We start from the raw sequence: 18046 nt of genomic DNA on the forward strand, positions 1-18046 counted from the left end.
CCGGTGCATGGAGCCTGCTTCTCCCTCTGCCTGTGTCTCTGCCTCTCTCTCTCTCTCTGTGACTATCATAAATAAATAAAAAATTAAAAAAAAATATTAGTCAAGTGTTATACTTGGAGGAAAGAGATGGTAGGTAGAAACTGATAGGTGATTTTCCTGAGTACAGACAGGAGTAAGAGTAAAGGTAAAGTGAGTGAAACCCCATTAATTTTTTCCTATACTGGGCAGCCCGGGTGGCTCAGCGGTTTAGCGCCGCCTTCAGCCCAAGGTGTGATCCTGGAGACCCGGGATTGAGTCCCACGTTGGGCTCCCTGCATGGAGCCTGCTTCTCCCTCTGCCTGTGTCTCTGCCTCTCTCTCTCTTTCTGTGTCTTCCATGAATAAATAAAATCTTAAAAAAAATTTTTTTTCTATACCAAATTGAGTCACATTAAAGAAAATCTGAGAAATACAGAGGAGGTTAGGAAAATCTAAGGAGTCACTCATACCACCACCACCTGGTGATTAACACATCTTGTTATAATTCCTTCTCATCTTTATTTGCATGAGTTTTCTGGTTTTAAAGTTTTGTCAACTGGTTTTTTTTTTTTTTTTCATTCACTGTAGCTTATTAGGCACTTGCTCATTTTATTTCTCATTTTATCAAATTGTAACATTGTATTACGTGTATACATATAAGTTAGTCATCTCCATCTCCCAGTGGCAAGTATGTTGGGGGTTCTGGCTCCGTATTTTGGGGTGGGGAGTTTCATGCCTGTGTGCACAGACTACTTTTCCACATACAGGATTTTCCCTTAGAAATGTTCTCAGGAGTATGCTTTCTTTTTGTGGCGTTCAAGGTAAACCGCCAGCTCTCTTGGTCCGTCCTAATTTACATGCTACCAGCAGTGCAGGAATGTCCACTTCTCTATTCTTACAAACTTTGTCTTTTGTACCTTTGCAAATATGAAAGGCAAAAAAAATTTTTGTTTTAATTTGTATTTCTACAGTAGAAGAGTGGGATCATATTTCCCATGTGTATATTACACACTGAGTTTTTAAAAATGCATGAGACAGGCAAGGAAAGTGAGACACGGCATATACTTACAAGCGGACAACAGCCTTTTGGCCACCACTTGGAACTGACCGGACAATAGGGTGAGAGAGTAATCATTATAAAAGGTAACACTGGGTCTTCACAGCATAGCACTGTAAACCCCGAGAGGGGAAGACAGTAGAGGAAAAAGAAAAATCCCTTGCCCCCTTTAAGGAGTTCATATTACTGAAGTGGTGACATCAAAACGAATTTATTTTTTCAAATTCCAAGACCCTTGCCATAACAGCCCATTTTTTTCTTACCATAGACCAGGAGCCTCCCACCCAACCTAGCATTGCACAATCACTGGCTGTTGACTTTTTCAAGTGGAACATTTTTATCCTTATGCCCTTTTCTCGCACTTGATACATGTCTGAAAGTACCAAAGCATTAACACAATGCAGAATGGGCATCATAAGTGACTTCAGAATTTTTCAGATTTCCAAAGAATGTTAAATTTATGTATTTTTCTTTTATTCTCGCCTTTTCTTAGCCATGGATGTGCAGGCATTTGAAAGGCTTTTGGGACCTTGCATGGAAATTATGAAAAGGAACATTGCCACCTATGAAGAACAATTAGTTGCCCTGTTTGGAACTAACATGGATATTGTTGAACCCACTGCATGAAGCAAAAGTCTGGAACAAGACCTGTAGTGACAAAATTACACAGTAGTGGTTAGTCCACTGAGAATGTGTTTGTGTAGATGCCAAGCATTTTCTGTGATTTCAGGTTTTTTTCCCTTTTTTTTTTTTTTTTTTACATTTACAATGTATCTGTAAACAGAGTAGTGATTTAATACTCAATAGGCTTTACCATCACTTTCTAAAGAGTAGATCAAAGAAATATTGACATACTGATGAAATGACTTTGTACTCCACAAAATTACAATTTGAGTGAAAGGTTTATTCAAATGATTGTAATATATTGAAAGTATCTGTGTGTAAGAAGATAATTCAAGGACGCTGCCATGGGCGATTTGTGTTCATTTGGACTTCCTCGGATTGCTTGTGTTAGTGACTATGCCCATGTAAAAGGGAATTGGCAGTGAATCATGCTGGACAGCATGGCATCACATTCTTTTTACAACTCTCACTATATATAGTAAGTACAGTTTTAATCATTTTTGTTTTCTCAAGTTTTTCTGGCTTGATAAGTTCTGTGCTGGCCTTGGGCTATGGTGAAATGATAGAACACATCATATGCAATTTTCCAACCTTTTATATTTTTGCAATAAAGTACATTTTGACTTCTTCGGCATAATGTCAGCGACCAGTGGTTTTAAGGACGGGCAGTGTGGTCATTATGATAATAGGGAAGAGTCCTTTTTTAGAGGAGAGATCATTAACACAATTTCCTCATAAAGCGTATATCTGCTTCCTTTTTCCATTTTGTAGTTCTCTATACTCTTTAAAAGTTTGAGTTCGACATTTAATGTAACAAATGGTTTTTTAAGTGCTATATAAACTTGTCTTCTACAAGCCAGAGATCTTACATATGCTAAAAAAGAAAAAAAAGAAAAAAGAAAAAACCACCTCTCCTATGCCAAAAATATTTTGGGGTCCTTATCCACACATAGCATATTTCTCTGTTCTTTACTAGGTGTACATAATATGATCCTTTGCAGACATCTCCCATGGGTTTTCTTTAGGGTGGCAGAAATAAACTTTTATAAGCAAAACCATACGTAAAGATAAAAGGAATTTCTGTCCTGTCCCAATGTACCATTAGGCCTTGCCATTTACATTAATGTAGGACTCAAAAGTGCAGGATGAGCTTAATAGATTTTTCATTGATAATTAATGTGCTTACTGTTCTGACACACAGGATGAATTACATTCAACCAAAGCAGTATTATTCTTCACGTGATTTCTAGGCCCACATGACCCCAGTGTCTGGAGAGGTTAATTTGAACCAGTAGTTCACTCTTAAATGAGTAATTTCATTTTGGGAAATAAGTTTTAAGGAAATGTGTACCTGGGGAAAAATATTCTGTGGCCATTATAGTATGATGTTACTAGAGAACGTTTATGGTCTTACATATATAATGAAAATATGGTTAAAATGTGTTCATCAAATAATGTACATATAAAAAGTATGTAAAGTATAACTTAGCCACGTTTTAGAACACTGTTTAACAATTTTGCAAACTTTCTTGTAGGAAGAGAGCTTACAACAAGAAGATGACTTGTTTTCTATTTCAGATTTTATTTTAAAAGCCAGGTCTGTTAAACAAGAAAAAAACATGACGAATCCCCAGATTCCTGGATCATTATTCTGTATTCTTTATCCACTTTTTTTAAGAGATCTTGTTGCATCAGCTGATTGTTAACTATTCATGGAATAGCAGACAAATGCCTGTTTAATAAAGAACTCTGACCAAGGCTGTAAATGCCAGTTACATTATTTTCAGTATTGTTGGTTATATTTAAATTTACCTTATAATAAAGCACACTTTTATAATAAAAATGTTTTTAATGAAGTTTGGGGGTTTTTTTATTTTTGTTTTTGTTTTTGTTTTGTTTTGTTTTGTTTCACTTATTTCTTTACTAGGACCTCCGTAGCGCATATTGTACTATGTGAGAAGCAGGACAGGGAGGTGGCCCATGTGAGAGCTGCCTCCTGGGCATAACGCAACAAGAAAGTATAGTTCTTTATGGCAATGGGTATTTACAGATTTTAACTATTAGTCATACGTGATTTAAACAGTTGTAGTGTGCTGCAGACTAATTTGGCCGTTTAGGTCTGCTAAAGAAATGTGGCTAATCGGGGGAAGTGACATGTTACAGTGTCTAATTAAAACACCTCAAGTTTGACTTGTGGATGTGGATGTTATCATTCAGCCACAAATCAAGATTCTTTACTCTTGGGAAATCCTCTGTTGAAGTTTCATTCAAGGATATATTATGTATAGCTACAAATTATTCTAGAAGAACATTCTAGTAACACAAGTGCTTCTCCTTGTTTTCTAGAAGTGTGTGTCCTGCATGTCATCATGAACTAGGGCTTGCTGCGTGTATTGTAACCGGCACTACTTGTGACACCTGTGGGGGTATTTGGCTTACTGTTAGAAGCTGGCAGGCCATTTAAAATGCGGAGAAATGTTGTAAGGGAGGCATGAGACATGAAGTAAGGGACCTGAGTTGGACTGAAATATGTAAGATTAAGTGCCAAGGCCTTTTCCTTTCTAATGCATCTTGAAGACACTGATCGAATTTTCCCAGTATTCTGAAGCAATGTTATGTTTACAACAAGGACTCCACGACCTATGGCATTCTTAAAACTGGTCATGTGTAAGCCCGGAGGGGCAAGTAATACATCTGGATAAGCCACGGCTTGGTTAAATAACCAAAGAAGGAATTCTAACATCTAAATAAAATGTGAATACCTAAGGGGGCAATGGGATTATTAACACACAAGGGAGACACAGGAGGACAAGGAAGGCTGGCATCTGAAATTGAGACTGTGAAGTACAGCCCCATGTTGAGTATCAGAACTGTGACCAGAACAGATCGGAAGAGGAGTTGAGACAACCTTACCTGTTCCAGGATATTTTTAAAGGCAGCAAAACTGGTTGAGCAACTGAAACTGTATAGTTGTTAGTCTTACCAGGTACTTAAAAAAAAAAAAAAAAAAAAAAAAAAAAACACACACACACATACACACACACAAACCTTAACAGTATAACGAATCATGAAAACATAAACAGGAAAGTCTTTACCAGGGACTGGAAGAGGGCTTGTGCGCCCAAGAAGAACTGTGGGGGCTCAGATCAATTCAGTCTGTGGGAGTGAGAAGCGGGGACTTTGCCCCATCACTTAAATCACTCACGTGGTGAGCGGGTGGCAAACTCCAGGCACCTGCGAGCTCTCGGTTCCCCCGTGCAGTTCTTGGCTCCCTGTTTTTTCCCATATTGAGCCTATTGAGAAAAAGGTGTCAAGTTTGCAGTGCAGAGGAAGACTCTCGAGAGGAAAACTTTTATTTGACCAATAGATCTGGGCCTTTCAGTCCCTTTTTATGCTTTAAATCTATAAATCTAAAATTGCCCAAGAAATCCTGAAGATGGGTGTAACGTTTACTTTTGGGAAGATGGGATGAAGCATGCTGTGGAAGTAACTGCATCATAAAGATGAAAGGACACGTATTAGGTAGGTGGTTAACCCCAGATTTAACCACAGCCTGACCCTTGCCACCCTACCCCACAAAAAAAAAAAAAAAAAAAAAACCAAAACGTAGTGCAAGATGTATATATATGAAACGTTTTGTTGGTATTGATAATTGAGATGTTACAGTAAGTGGATTTTTACTCTCAACTGCAAAAAAAAAACCCAAAATGAGCTCTTTTCCAGGAGACCAGGGAAAGTTTTAAGTGTGAGCTGGCAATGGACTCAAATGACCAAAGCAGCCTTAGCTCCCGCCCATGACCACCCAGAAGGGAAACCCTGAATGTTTTCTGCTTAACATTAAAAAAAAAAAAAAAAAAGGTTACAGTGAGTGAATGAGTGAGCAGTAAATACGACCAGTCAGAAATCTCATAAAGTTGCTTCCCATCGCTGATTTTCCATCTTTGTCCTAATGGAAACCGACCCAGGTCCTGCTGAGGAGCAAGAGGACCAGCTGTCTCCCGAGACCCCCTCTGCCTCCTTGGGGCCACTGCTTTACAATAGTGACTATATTCTTGACACCTATACACACGGCATGTGTAAATGACACGTTTGATTATTTTAGAAGAGGTGCTCGGTATCAACACATCTTTGGGCAATTTTTTTGTGTGCTTGGTCCTTAAATTAGCCGAACTTAAATGAGCTTCCACATTTTTACTCTCCCGGCACATTGTGATAAGCTGTGGGACTTGAGGGCGTGCAAGTGGATTGGAAGCCTGTTCGCGGCGTGTGTCCAGCAGCACGGGACACACAGCGTAGCCCGTGATGACTCTATTCTCGTAAGACAGAGCACGCTGCTCATTTCCTCCCAGCTCCTCCTTCATTTGTTGAGCAGACTTGTACACTGAGGGCCCAGACAGAAGGATGCACAGGAGGTGGAGGCAGGGGGGAGGGAACGTTCGCCAAGGTTGGGGGTTGGCCAGTGGAAGCAAAACACTAAGTGGAGCATAGTGTGACAAGAGCTGTGCACGTCTTATCCCTGTGGTTTTAATTGCTTTTTATCAGACTCGCCTCTAAAATGGGGTACTTTTGACTGGCAGCTGAAAGAAAATAGTAGATAAGGGCCTAGAATAACTGACATGGGGAGAAAATATGTGGGAGTTTGTGTTACATGGTTCAGATAACAGGAATTCTCTAATCTAGAAAACTTGTAATAAAAGACATAAGAAAGACATTGAAAGATGAAAACCCTATTACTGCTGCTTAACTTTACAAATAGGAAGTAGGATTAAGTCAAAATTTTTGTTGCCTTCTCTAAATGCTCACATTTTCATGAATACCAAGTTGGGCAACTTAAAAAAATTTCTGAGGACAAGTGAGGCCACAAAGCATCGCCCCCTCTGAGTCCTTAGGACACCCAGTTGATTTCTCCCCACTTGGATCTCCTAAACCCCACATAGTTTCAGCCACATTGAAGAACTCTACCTAAATTTCTTCCTTGCATGGAAAAGCTCACGATCTAAAGTTGAACCCATTCTTTCCCCTTCTTTCAGTCCCCAAGTCTGTTCTCCCCCAATGGCATCGACATACCACCAATACCCACCCACAAGTAATCCTACACCCAACATCGGGCTCGAACCCACAACCCAGGATCAAGAGTCACACGGTTCACCAACTGAGCCAGCCAGGCGCCCCTCCCCCCATCAAATCCTCCTTGGTTCTTCCTCCTAAAGGTGATGGTGTAAAGACACCCAACATAGCAACCACTGAAGAAAGGTCTTGCTTTATGGTCATCTGAGTAAAACTTAAACTTGTAGGAGAATCACAAATTACAACAAACATGTTACTCATTTCTAAAATGGCACTCGTCATTAGCTCCCAGGCATATACTCCCTTACAACTTGAGTATACCTAAGTACTTGGAATTAATTACAAAATTAATTTATTTTAAAAGTATAGTGCATACATGGAAAGATATTTGTAAGATTTTGATAATGTACCGAGAGAGGCTATCTGAAGAGTCTAGGCACTACTTTAGACCATACATGTGTCCCATTTCCTGGTTTTAGTACGGATGGTCCCCAGCTTAGAATGGTTCAACTCACAATTTTTCGACTCTACAATGATGCAAAAGCAATGCGCTTTCAGTAGAAACCTTACTTTGAATTTTATCTTTTCCCAGGTGGACAATCTTCTCTCAGGAAGCTGGGCAGGGCAGCCGGCCACAGCTCCCATCAGCCATGTGAGCATGAGGGTCAACAGCCCAAACACTTACAGCCATTCTAGTTTTCACTTTCAGGAGAGTGTTTAATACGTTACATGAGACATTCTACACTTTATTATAAAATAGCTTTTGTATTAGAGGATTTTTGCCCAACTGTCAGCTAATCTAAGTGTTCTGAGCATGTGCAACGTAGGCTTTGCTGAGCTCTGATGTTCCACAGGTCGGGTGTGTTAAATGCATTTTCCACTTAATGATATTTTCAACTGATGATGGGTTTATTGGACATAACCCCATTGTAAGTCGAGGAAGATGTGTACTTGATTGGAGTGAATTCATTTCCTTTTTAACGATCTGAACAGCGATAGTCTCAATATGTAAGCAATGCCATGTGCTTGAACTCAATCTCAGTCAACGAAGTAGTCATTGGTGTGCCAGACGTATTGGAATTGAGGCAAATTTGTTGTTTAATTTTACCCTCCAAGTAGGATTTACCTTTTTTTTTAAAACTACCTTTAACAAATCAGTACTTCTTGTTTCTTTATGAAAACAGAAGTTAAAAAAACAAACAGAAGTTTCTGTGTTTATGAGTTCTTAATTATATCTGTCTTAGTGAGAGAGCAGAATTTACATACATAAAGATTTTCAAGGAGATCTCACTAGTTTTTTACTTTGATCTTTGCTCTGGGCTATGCGTTGGCTGGTTTTGTCAGTCACCCAAGAATTAATGAGGATGATACACCTGTTAAATATACATGAGGTACTAATAGCTTCCCAGGAAAGTCAAAAGACAGGACTAATTGTCCACCTTCAAGATGTAGAGATTCCAATACTGATACTTAAAACAGTTGTGACTGAAATGTCAGGATTTTACTCAGTGACTTAGACGAAAATAAAAGTATATGAAAATACTTTAATCTTTGTAGCCTTATCAATTAGCAAGTGGTCAACAAATAATAGTCGCAGCGAGCGATTCGGACTGTTTATGGCCTGAAATGGGTGCTGCGGGAGCCTGGGGTTCTCCGAGGGCTAAGAGAGGCCCAGAGGGCTATTAAAAGGTAATTATAATGATGTGAAAAATCTTCATCTGAAGCTGAAATTATTCTTCCCATCATAGTGTCCACCAACGAAAACATCTCCAGTAAGGCTTTTAGTAAGAACTTTCAGATAGAAAACCCTTTAAAATTAAGGCAAGGTTCAGGGACACCTGGGTGGCTCAGTCAGTTAAACATCTGACTCTTCAACTCAGGTCATGATATCAGGGTCATGAGTTCAAGCCTTGGGTTGGGTGTGGAGCCTACTTAAAAAAAATAAATAAGGTAAGGGTCAGCTAAAAGCAGGCCTCACAGTTTACGGTTTACGCAATGAATAGGCAAAGGAGTGGCTTGAGAGCCCATTTTTTGGGGAGGAAGGAAAGGATTTCAGTTCTCTGGAGGGAGTAAGATAAATATTTCAAATTTTATTTTAAATGATTAGGTAAATTCCACAATTTTTTCTTTTTGTCAAAAAATTAAACACTGGAGAGGCAGCACAGCAATCCTCCTCTATAAGGAAAACAAAAAAGGAAGGCAAAGTAACAGAGTCACAGTCCAGTTTCTTTTTTGGATCCCTCTTTTAATCTCTGAGAGATAATAAATTCAAATCCTGTCCTTTTCCCTCAGTGAAAAATTCAGGCATTTTGTTCGCCCTCAATTATTTTTAGGAAAAAAAATTTACAATGTTACTATCTGTGAATACAAGAAAATAAATCTTTGGTCCTATGGTAGGGAGAACTATTTTAAAATAATTTTACTTCAAGGCTTCAAACTGGGAACCCCTAAAAGAAGAGGCAAACTTGTTTGAACCCACGAGGTTATTTGGGATTTGATTTGTTGTGTGGCTTTCGGGGAGATTTAAAAATTCAAGAGATGTACGTGTGTGTATGTGTGTTACAGGAATAATCAGCCATGGTTAGAGAGTCTTTTCAGTCGCTTGACTACAGATTTCTAACTAATGTACGATTTCCTCTTAATTTTCAGCACACATATGGTGATGTAAAGATATAAAATCCGAAGCATAGCTTAAATGATTAAACATTACAGGTTCAAAGGAGAAAAGCTTAATGATGCCTCCGTAATGTGAATGGTAAAAACATCAATTACAGACTCGGTGGACTGATGGACAGCCGCGTTTAAAGGGAAGGGACCTATAAAGCCTATAAAGCCGGGGAAGCCGCCCTCCTCTGATGAGTCAGAGGTTACTAATAAGTAACCTAAGGAGGAACTCCTAGTGGCAACGGAGTGGCAAGACATTCTTGTCTCTTCATCACTGGCAAGACGTCTGGAGGGGAACACCGGTGGACAAAAACTCACCAGGGACACCTGGACAACGATTCACTAATTCAGTTTAAGTCACAAGTTGTGCTCCTGTTCCCTTAGCCAAGGGGCAAGCTCGTCAATATGGAAAAGACCGCTTGGAGTTGCCTCGGTGTCTGAGGCAATAGTAATTGTCTACAACCCCACCCCCACCCCCAACCTCTTACAGCTTTGTATGTTCTCCAGACCCTGAACTTTTCCCTCACTGCTCATCCCCGAGCCTCTCAGTGCCTGGCAAGGAGCCAGCGTTCAGCACATCTTGGGGGAACCGATGGGAGGGGGCAAGTTGCTGTGCAAGGGGGGGGGGTGCAGGGGGTGCTGGCCAGGCAAGGCTGAGGATAAAGGAATTCTAGTTCTTCCCACTGGAGCCCAACGCCGGCTTTATTATCCCCATCATGCCCGGGGCTCTGATTTGTGGGTGACTGGTCCCCCGCGAGGCTGCACTGCTTCCGCTTGTGCAGTCATCTCCTTCCCCTCGCACTAAAACAATACCTTGGCCTCCTGCCAAACTTCCAGCAGCGAGCGACTCGGGCTGTTTATGGCCCGAAATGGGTGCTGCGAGAGCCTGGGGCTCTCCGACGGCTAAGAGAGGCCCAGAGGAAGAGAAGAGGCCGAAGCTTTAAAACACTCCCTTCCTCCGCCCCCTCCCTTTTGTCCCAGACACCAAAACAAACGAGCTGATACACGTGTCCCTATGACTCTTGTTTACTATCAAGACAGCGCGGCGCACGCACCTCTGGGATATGTAGTCCAACCGGTTCCTCGCGCCCGCGGTTTCCCGGAACAGAGCAAGGCCGAGACTACGAACCCACAATCCATTTCGGGGGCAAAGTTTGGCTTGGGTCCCCGGAGTCTCGGCAGCAGTCCAATCCGGAGCGCTCACTCCTGTGACTGACAGGCCGCCTTCCCCAGTGAACACAACGCAAAAGTCAATACAAGCCCGCCTCCCGAGACGGGCCACGGGAGCGCCCAATGGGAAAGGGGAGGCGCCGAAGGGCAGTTCCGTAGGCCAATGGGAGGGCGGAAGAGCTGGGAGGAGGCTCGGCCCCCGGGGGGTTGAGGGGAGGGGGAAGACGAAGCTTGAAAGACTTGGTAATGGCGACGGGTTTGGTAAGTAGGAAAGTTTCGGTGGAGCAGTGAGAGCGGCGGCGGGAGCCGGGAGGCGCGCCGGAGAGGCCGCCGTCAGTCGGGGAGGGGGCACGCGAGCCGCCGGTGGTGTTGTCGCGTCCTGGGCGGGCCCCGCCGGGGCTGCCCGCACTCCGCGGCGGGTTTGTTGTCTTTCAGTTCGGGAAGGGGTGGGGGTGGGGAAGGGAGGGGCGGGATCCCGAGGGGACCGGGGAGCTCGGGTCCGCGCTCCCCCCCTCCCCGCCGAGGGCTGCCCCGCGGCGACCCCGCCGGGCCGGCGCCTCCCGCCAGCTCCCCCGGGCTGGGCGGCGGCGGGGCTCGAGGGGGCTCCCGGGAGCGGGGGCGGGGGCGGGGGCGGGGAGGAGTCGGCGAGGTCGGCGCTCGGGGCCGGGTGGCGCGGTGGGTGGCCCGGCCGGGTGCGCGGGGACGGGGGGGCCTGGGCGGGGGGGAAGGGGCCGACGCGGCGCCGGGGCTGCCCGGAAAGTTGGACTTCAACTCGGCGCGTGTGGGCGGAGGGTCGGAGGCCGGCCCCGGGTGGGCGGCCGGCGGGGGGTGGGGTGGGGGCCCCCCGCGAGGCGCCGCCCCCGCTGGGCGCCGGGAGGGGGCCCGGGCCGGGCCGGGGGAGCTCGCCGAGCCGCTGGGCCCCGGGGCTCATTGTTACGCATTTCGAATGAATGGGCTCCGGGGCGCGTGCGCGGTGCGGCGGGGCCGAGGGGAAAAACAAGCCTGGCGTCCAGGCTGCGGTCACATGACGGGGGGAGGGGCGGCGGGGAGCGGCGGGGGGCGCGGGCGGGGGCGCGGCCTGCGCGGAGCTCGCCCCGCCCCCGGCCTGGCCCCGCCCCGGCCCCCGCCTCCGCCGCGCGCTGGCCCCGCCCCCGGCCGCCGCCGCCGCCGCCGCCGCCGCCGCCGCCGCCTTGAAGCCAAACAAAAAGGAATCCGGGCGCGGGCCGGGCTCTGCGGTTCCTTCCGCGCCGCGCGGCGTCGGGGGCTTCGCTCGTGCGGGCCGCGCCCCCCGGCCCCGCCCCCGCCCCGGCCCGGCCCCGGCCCCGGCCCCGGCCCCGGGAGCCTTCCCCAGAGGCGTCCCAGGAGGAGCCCGCCCGCAGGCCGACCTCGCCGCACCCCGGCCGCGCGGGCCCCGGCCCTTCCCCACCGAGGGCTCGGGGCCCCTTTCCCTCTAGGCTCGGGCTCCCAGCCTTGGTTTTTGCACTGAAGTCACCTTTTAAGAATTAGAATAGTTCTCGACGTCTGTGAATACTTTTCTGTTGTTTCACTAGTGGTGATGATCTACATTGGTAATGCATTCCTAATATTTCGGTCTTGGCCTTTTTTTTTCTTTTTTCTTTTTGTCCGCCTCTCCCTGCTGTTGTCTTTTGTTTGAGCTTGCTAACCGGGTGTTAGGGCCCTTTGTTCAGTTTCCTGGGTTAAGCTACATAGTTGAGCTCTCCTTGCTTACAGGTGGAGGATCTCTTCCCAGACCTGTGGATGCCTGAAACCAGGCATAGTATTGAGCCCTATAAAGGCTATGGGTTTTTGGTTTTTTTTTTTTCTCTTCTTCTTAGGATAAAGTTTTTAAGTTAGATATTAACAATAATAGCTAATAATAAAATAGAACCAAGAGTATGCTGTCATGATAGTGTGGAGGTGGTCCTTCTCAAAATACCTTATTGTCCTGTACGCAGCCTTGTGATGGGAGCTGATAAAATGCCTCTGTGGTGAGATGAGGGGAGGTGAGTGACCCAGGCGTTGTGACTTCGTGCCTGCTGTTGACCTTTCTGACGGTAGGTAGGTCAGGAGGAGGATTAGCTGTTTCCAGAGTGGGTTGACTTCGGGTAACTGAAAGCACGTAGAGGGAAACCTCAGATAAGGCGCGACTGCTGTGATCCATTTTATTTATTTTTATTTTTTTTAAATATTTATTTATTCATGAGAGACACAGAGAGAGAGAGAGAGGCAGAGACACAGGCAGAGGGAGAAGCGGGCTCCATGCAGGGAGCCTGATGCGGGACTCGATCCCAGGACTCCAGGGTCATGTCCTGGGCGGAAGGCAGGCACTAAATCGGTGAGCCACCCAGGGATCCCCTGTGATCCATTTTAAATATCTCAATTCCTCATGGTAGAGATGTAAATTAATTACATGTTATCTTCTCTTTGTCCCGCCCGCCTCCCAACAATTTTAGCTTGGTAAAGAAATCCTCCAGGATTAGGAAAGGACATCTAGAAATCCTTTGCACGATATCCTTGAGGGTGGAAAGCTGAGGGTTTAGGGAGAACACGCACTTAAAAGTAGGAGTCTAACCTCTGTTGCTCTATGCCTTTTGTCTCTTTAAAAATAAAATAGTCACACTCAGTTGTCAGAGTCCTGTTTTCCTCATTCATAAGAATAACTTTGTCCCCAAAGCTGTTTTGAGGTTTTTATGACATTAGAGGAAGTATGTAAAATGATCTGTACGTAGTGGGTAGGCATTTAGTAAAACCTAATTTCCTTCTTGTCCATTCATGGAGATTTAGCTATTTCTGGTCCTCTCCTCTAAGCTTTGGTGGATGTTTATTTATGAAAGGTTGCAAAACAAAGACAATAGAGCCTACCCATGTCCACCCAGTAGAAATTTATAACATTGGGCATGCTATTTCAAAGCACAGCTGTTGGAGAATTTTACTCTTCCCTTTTGAGAATCCCTGGTGTAGTTGCAGAGTTAGCTCCAGTACAAGGCAAGCTATGTCAAATCCTGTAATACCAAAGCAGTATGCAAAAGCATCAATGAACAATAGGGTTAGCTCTACCAGGAGATACTTGAAAGAGGAGCTTGTTTATCAAAATGAATGTCTAATTGGCATAATGCATATGGGGGTGAATTTTTTAGTATGGAGCCTTTTGATATTTTACTGTATCAGAGGTCTTGCTTCCTCCAAGTAGTTTGACAGAGAAAAGTTTGAGAAGAAAAATTTACATTCATACAGGGATTGGAATTTTGTTATCATGTATTTTATTTAATTCTTCCAATAGCCCAGTGAGATTAAGTGCAGGTGCTGAGAGGCCGAGGTTAAGCGGCCTGCCTCCTATTCCGTGGCGAGCAAGGGGGACCTCCTGTCTTTTGACTTAGGTCTAGGCTCCCATTTACTGCGCAGGAGGCTTGCAGAAGCACTACCTCCATTATCTCAAGACCTGACTTTTGATAGCCTTGAGCAGCGAGAGGTGTACACAGATAGAATTCAGATTCAACAGATACTTGGTGTTTTGCTAGTGGACGATAACTGTTTTGAAATTTTTTTTTTTTTAAGATTTTATTTTTTTATTCATGAGAGACACAGAGAGAGGCAGAGACACAGGCAGAGGGAGAAGCAGGCTCCACGCAGGGAGCCCAACGTGGGACTCAATCCTGGGACTCCAGGATCATGCCCTGGGCCCAAGGCAGACACTTAACTGCTGAGCCACCCAGGTGTCCCATTTGTTTTGAAATTGAAATATTTTTTCCCAGCTTCTTGTAAGGAATGTTGTGAGAGGATGTTGGGAGATCACTAGGACAAGGGGCTGAATGATAGAAGTTGCAGGAGGTGGTAGTGTAGTGTAAATGGTGAGTGGGGACAGTGCAGGACTCGCTGATGGGGAGGAGAAAATCTGATTGGAAGAAGGAGAGAAAGCCAAAAAGTTCTGCAGAAGGAAGGAGAGGACAAAACAAATTATGACTCTGCTTCCGCGGATGCCAGAGCGGTTCTGCTCCATGCACTTAAGGATGGCTCTAAGGAGATACGTATGTATAGTATGACCTCTGAACTTCCTAATCGAGGTAAAATGAGAAAGTGGTCAAGTTTAAGATTGCAGCTTGGGCTGACTTTTGCAGATCACACCCTCTCGTGAAGCTTGGGACAACAGATGTTCATGAAGAGTTTGTGTCACTAAGATAGGTTAAATTGTGTTGTGTACACTTAAGATTTGGAGAATTTTCTATGAGAGGGCTTCAGATATACTACCTAGGGCAGCCTGGGTGGCTCAGCGGTTTAGCGCCGCCTGCAGCCCAGGGTGTGATCCTGGAGACCTGGGATCGAGTTCCGCGTCGGGCTCCCTGCATGGAGCCTGCTTCTCCCTCTGCCTGTGTCTCTGCCTCTCTCTCTGTCTGTGTCTCTCATGAATAAATAAATAAAATCTTAAAAAAAAAAAAAAAACGAATATACTACCTAAACTGGGAATATTTGCTAGTCAGAGAACTCAGAAGGACTAGTTCCTCTCATGTCTTAGGCATTACTCAATAGGGAATCTGCTCTCATACTACCAGTTTTCTTTTATGAGAACTCTTGCAAAGGAAGCTGGGAGCAGGTGGCTGACAGACAAAATTGGGAATTTGAATACACTTTTTATACATTTTCCCTTAAATATGTGTTATAGGTATTTCTGCATATTCCCGTTTCAGTATGTTTTTTTTAAAGGCTCAGAGAAAGTGTTTATAGTTCTGATCACATCACACCTCTTCAAAAATCGCTAAGGGGTTCCCCATCGTCTGATAATTGCTAATAATATTACTGGCCGCTCTGCATTGAGGGTTTGCTCTGTGTTAGGCACTACTGTAAGCTTTTTACATTTGTCAGCTCACTGAGTCTTTACAATGACCCATGTAAGTGTTTTTATGATTTCCATTTTACAAACAAGGCAAAAAGATTTTGAATAGATCGTCCAGGACACATAACTAAGTAGTAAATCTAATATATAAACTCAGGTAGCCTAATTTCAGAGCCCTTACTCTTGAGTACAAAAAAACAAAGATACCAATTTTCCTAAACTAGGATTGAAGATTCTGACTCAGTCTACCTTTCCAGCCTTCATATCCATGACCACAAGACACACAAGGCCAGCCTACTTTCTGGTAATACTAGATTCTATGTTGTTTTCATTTCATCCATTACTTTGCAAACTCTGCAAGTTTGCTCATGTTAGTTTCTCTCACTGGAAGACTTTTCTTCCTTTTTACCCATTGGTAGCCAACCCCTGCTATGTAGAACTGTCTTTATTTGCTTATATCTTTCCACTAAAATATAGATCCCTTGAGATTCAAGACATATTGTTCATCATTGAGGTCCAACATTGCAGCTAGTATTGTGCCATATACATAATACATAATGTGTATTTTTTTTCATAATGTGTGTTAAGTAAGTGAATATACTTACATGAAAAAGGAATTTAATAATCATTTTTAGCTCACTCGTTTTCACAAGGCACCTGGTATTCTTTGGGAAGAAAATAAATAAAAACCAGTACCCAGGGTTATACCCTAGACCAAACAAATCATTCTCTGGAGATAGGGGCTAGACATCATTTTGTTTGAAGCACATAGGATTACATGCTTGAGAATCCCTTATCTAGCTAAAGAGTACTTGATTTTTGCAGCGTGAAAGGTTCAGAATAATGATTTGGCCAGTTATGCTTGAGAAATCAGTTGGTGTTACATACCACATCTTTTGTAGCCACCAGTTTTGTAGGAGATTATTATACTCCAGCAGATTTGCCCTTAGCTGTATTATAAGACTGTGCTTAATTGATATATAATAAATTCTACTAAACTGAAAAAGTGTTCATTTCTTATAAATGCCTTGGACATCTTTTATTTTTTTTTTGTTTTTTTTTTTTTGTGTGTGTGTTTTTTTGTTTTTTGTTTTTGTTTTTTTTTTTTTTTTGTTTTTTTGGTTTTTTTTTTTGACATCTTTTAGATAAACTGTTACTTGCCTGAAATAATGGCATGATCTGTGGTTTTTATTGAGAGGTGTTGGATAACGTGTCGTATTTCCCAGGGAAATTACTGAAGCTGAATAAACTAGCTGCCTGGTCTCCTATCATTAACTATTTTCAGTAACTGCTCTATTTAGGACGTTAAGTGCCCAGAGGACGTATAAAGTTGCCCTGTGTCAGCCTAGGGATAAAACATTTTGTGAAGTCATTTTACATTTTTTTCACTTACTGTGTCTCAGTTCATCCTCACAACCCCTCTAAGAGGAAAGTAGAGCAGCTGTTTTACAGATGAAGATACCGAGTGAGCAGCTTACTCACTTAGGTCAGATAGTGAGTGATCAAGCTAGAATCAAAACTCATGATTTCTTACATCTGACCCAGTGCCCTTTTCACTACTCTGTAGAACATCTTAGATTGAGTAAGACTCTAGAGCAGTGCCTAGGATATGGGTCATTTTTGAGGGGTGCAGGCAAGAAAGCACTTGAAATAGAATGTTAGAAATAAAGTAAGGCAATAGGCAGTTTGGCTGCATGTGTCAGGAACCATAAGATGTTTAATTGCCATTCACCTACTGATGTGTAGCTAGAAATCTAAAAAAAAAAAAAAAAATCTGATATAAGCAGATACTAAAAAAGAAACTTAAACTGTCATTGAGAAGAGTGAAAACCTGGGAACAGCATGTTTAGCACTAAGAGGGATAAGGAAAATTTGGTATATCTTAATGATGTATATTATGGATTTATTTAAAATAGATACCTAAGAAAAATTAGTGACCTAGGAAAATGCTTATGAACAAAGAATTATATATAGTGCAAAGTATGAAGGAAAATATATTATCATAGGTGTCTATATAAAAAAGAGATTGGATTATAAAACAGTACACCAAAGTGTTAGCAATATCTAAATCTGGTTGGTGGGATTAGAAGTCATTATTCCTGGGCGCCCAGGTGGCTCAGGCGGTTTGTCTCACTCTTGATTTTGGCTCTGGTCATAATCTCAGGGTCCTGAGATAAGTTCCCTCTTGGGCTCTGCACTCCGTGGGGAATCTGCTTGAGATTCTTTCCCTCCACTCATGCCCCCGACTTGTGCCCTCTTTCTCTCTCTCTCTAAATCATTTTTTTTAAGTCATTATTTTTTTTTAAAAAATGCCTCTTTCCCCCTCCACAGTGATTATGTATTACACAGTTAGGAAAACATATTTCATAATAAAAAGATCATGAAAAAGCCTTTGTAGAAAAATATTTGTCAGTGTTGCCAGTGTTTGTTGGTGATCATGTCATGGCTTAGAAAGTTCTGGTGTAAATACTGACCAGTTAACATCTTTTCACTGCATTTTTGGTCAGTGCAGACTGGAGTACTAGACTTTTAGTGACTTTATTTATTTATTTATTTTTAGTGACTTTAAATTGCAGCACATCTGTCTTATTTTGAGGAAAAACTATGTCATGTTAGATT

At 43.3% G+C, this 18046-nt stretch overlaps 2 protein-coding genes and 1 long non-coding RNA gene across 9 annotated transcripts in view; 2 read left to right on the top strand and 1 right to left on the bottom strand.

The window, feature by feature from the left end:
• Window positions 1–3554, top strand: part of PRKAR2B (protein kinase cAMP-dependent type II regulatory subunit beta) — a 92645-nt gene extending 89091 nt beyond the window's left edge. For all 5 annotated transcript variants that reach the window (XM_072791552.1, XM_072791553.1, XM_072791554.1 and 2 more), the window contains one exon: window positions 1568–3554. In XM_072791552.1, the coding sequence (XP_072647653.1) occupies window positions 1568–1701 (134 nt within the window). In that variant the 3' untranslated portion in view covers window positions 1702–3554. The remainder of the gene's footprint in view (window positions 1–1567) is intronic.
• LOC140613096 (uncharacterized) overlaps window positions 1–18046 on the bottom strand; it is a 34877-nt gene that overhangs the window by 3082 nt on the left and 13749 nt on the right. Inside the window, exons 2-3 of one of the 2 annotated variants that reach the window (XR_012014228.1) lie at window positions 12536–12708; window positions 4904–4991 (exon numbers count right to left, since the gene is read on the bottom strand). This is a non-coding gene — a long non-coding RNA (uncharacterized lncRNA). The remainder of the gene's footprint in view (window positions 1–4903; window positions 4992–12535; window positions 12709–18046) is intronic. The other variant, XR_012014229.1, reaches the window with a different exon arrangement.
• The window catches only part of HBP1 (HMG-box transcription factor 1), a 28522-nt gene continuing 21192 nt past the window's right edge, over window positions 10717–18046 (top strand). Inside the window, exons 1-2 of one of the 2 annotated variants that reach the window (XM_072791551.1) lie at window positions 10841–10860; window positions 12555–12653. Coding sequence is in view for 1 of the 2 variants with exons in the window: in XM_072791550.1 (XP_072647651.1) it covers window positions 10846–10860 (15 nt within the window). In the remaining variant the exon portion in view is untranslated. Of the gene's footprint in view, window positions 10861–12554; window positions 12654–18046 lie in introns of both variants that reach the window. The other variant, XM_072791550.1, reaches the window with a different exon arrangement.

The sequence above is a fragment of the Canis lupus genome, chromosome 21 (assembly GCF_048164855.1).
Source record: "Canis lupus baileyi chromosome 21, mCanLup2.hap1, whole genome shotgun sequence".
NCBI lineage: Eukaryota > Metazoa > Chordata > Mammalia > Carnivora > Canidae > Canis > Canis lupus.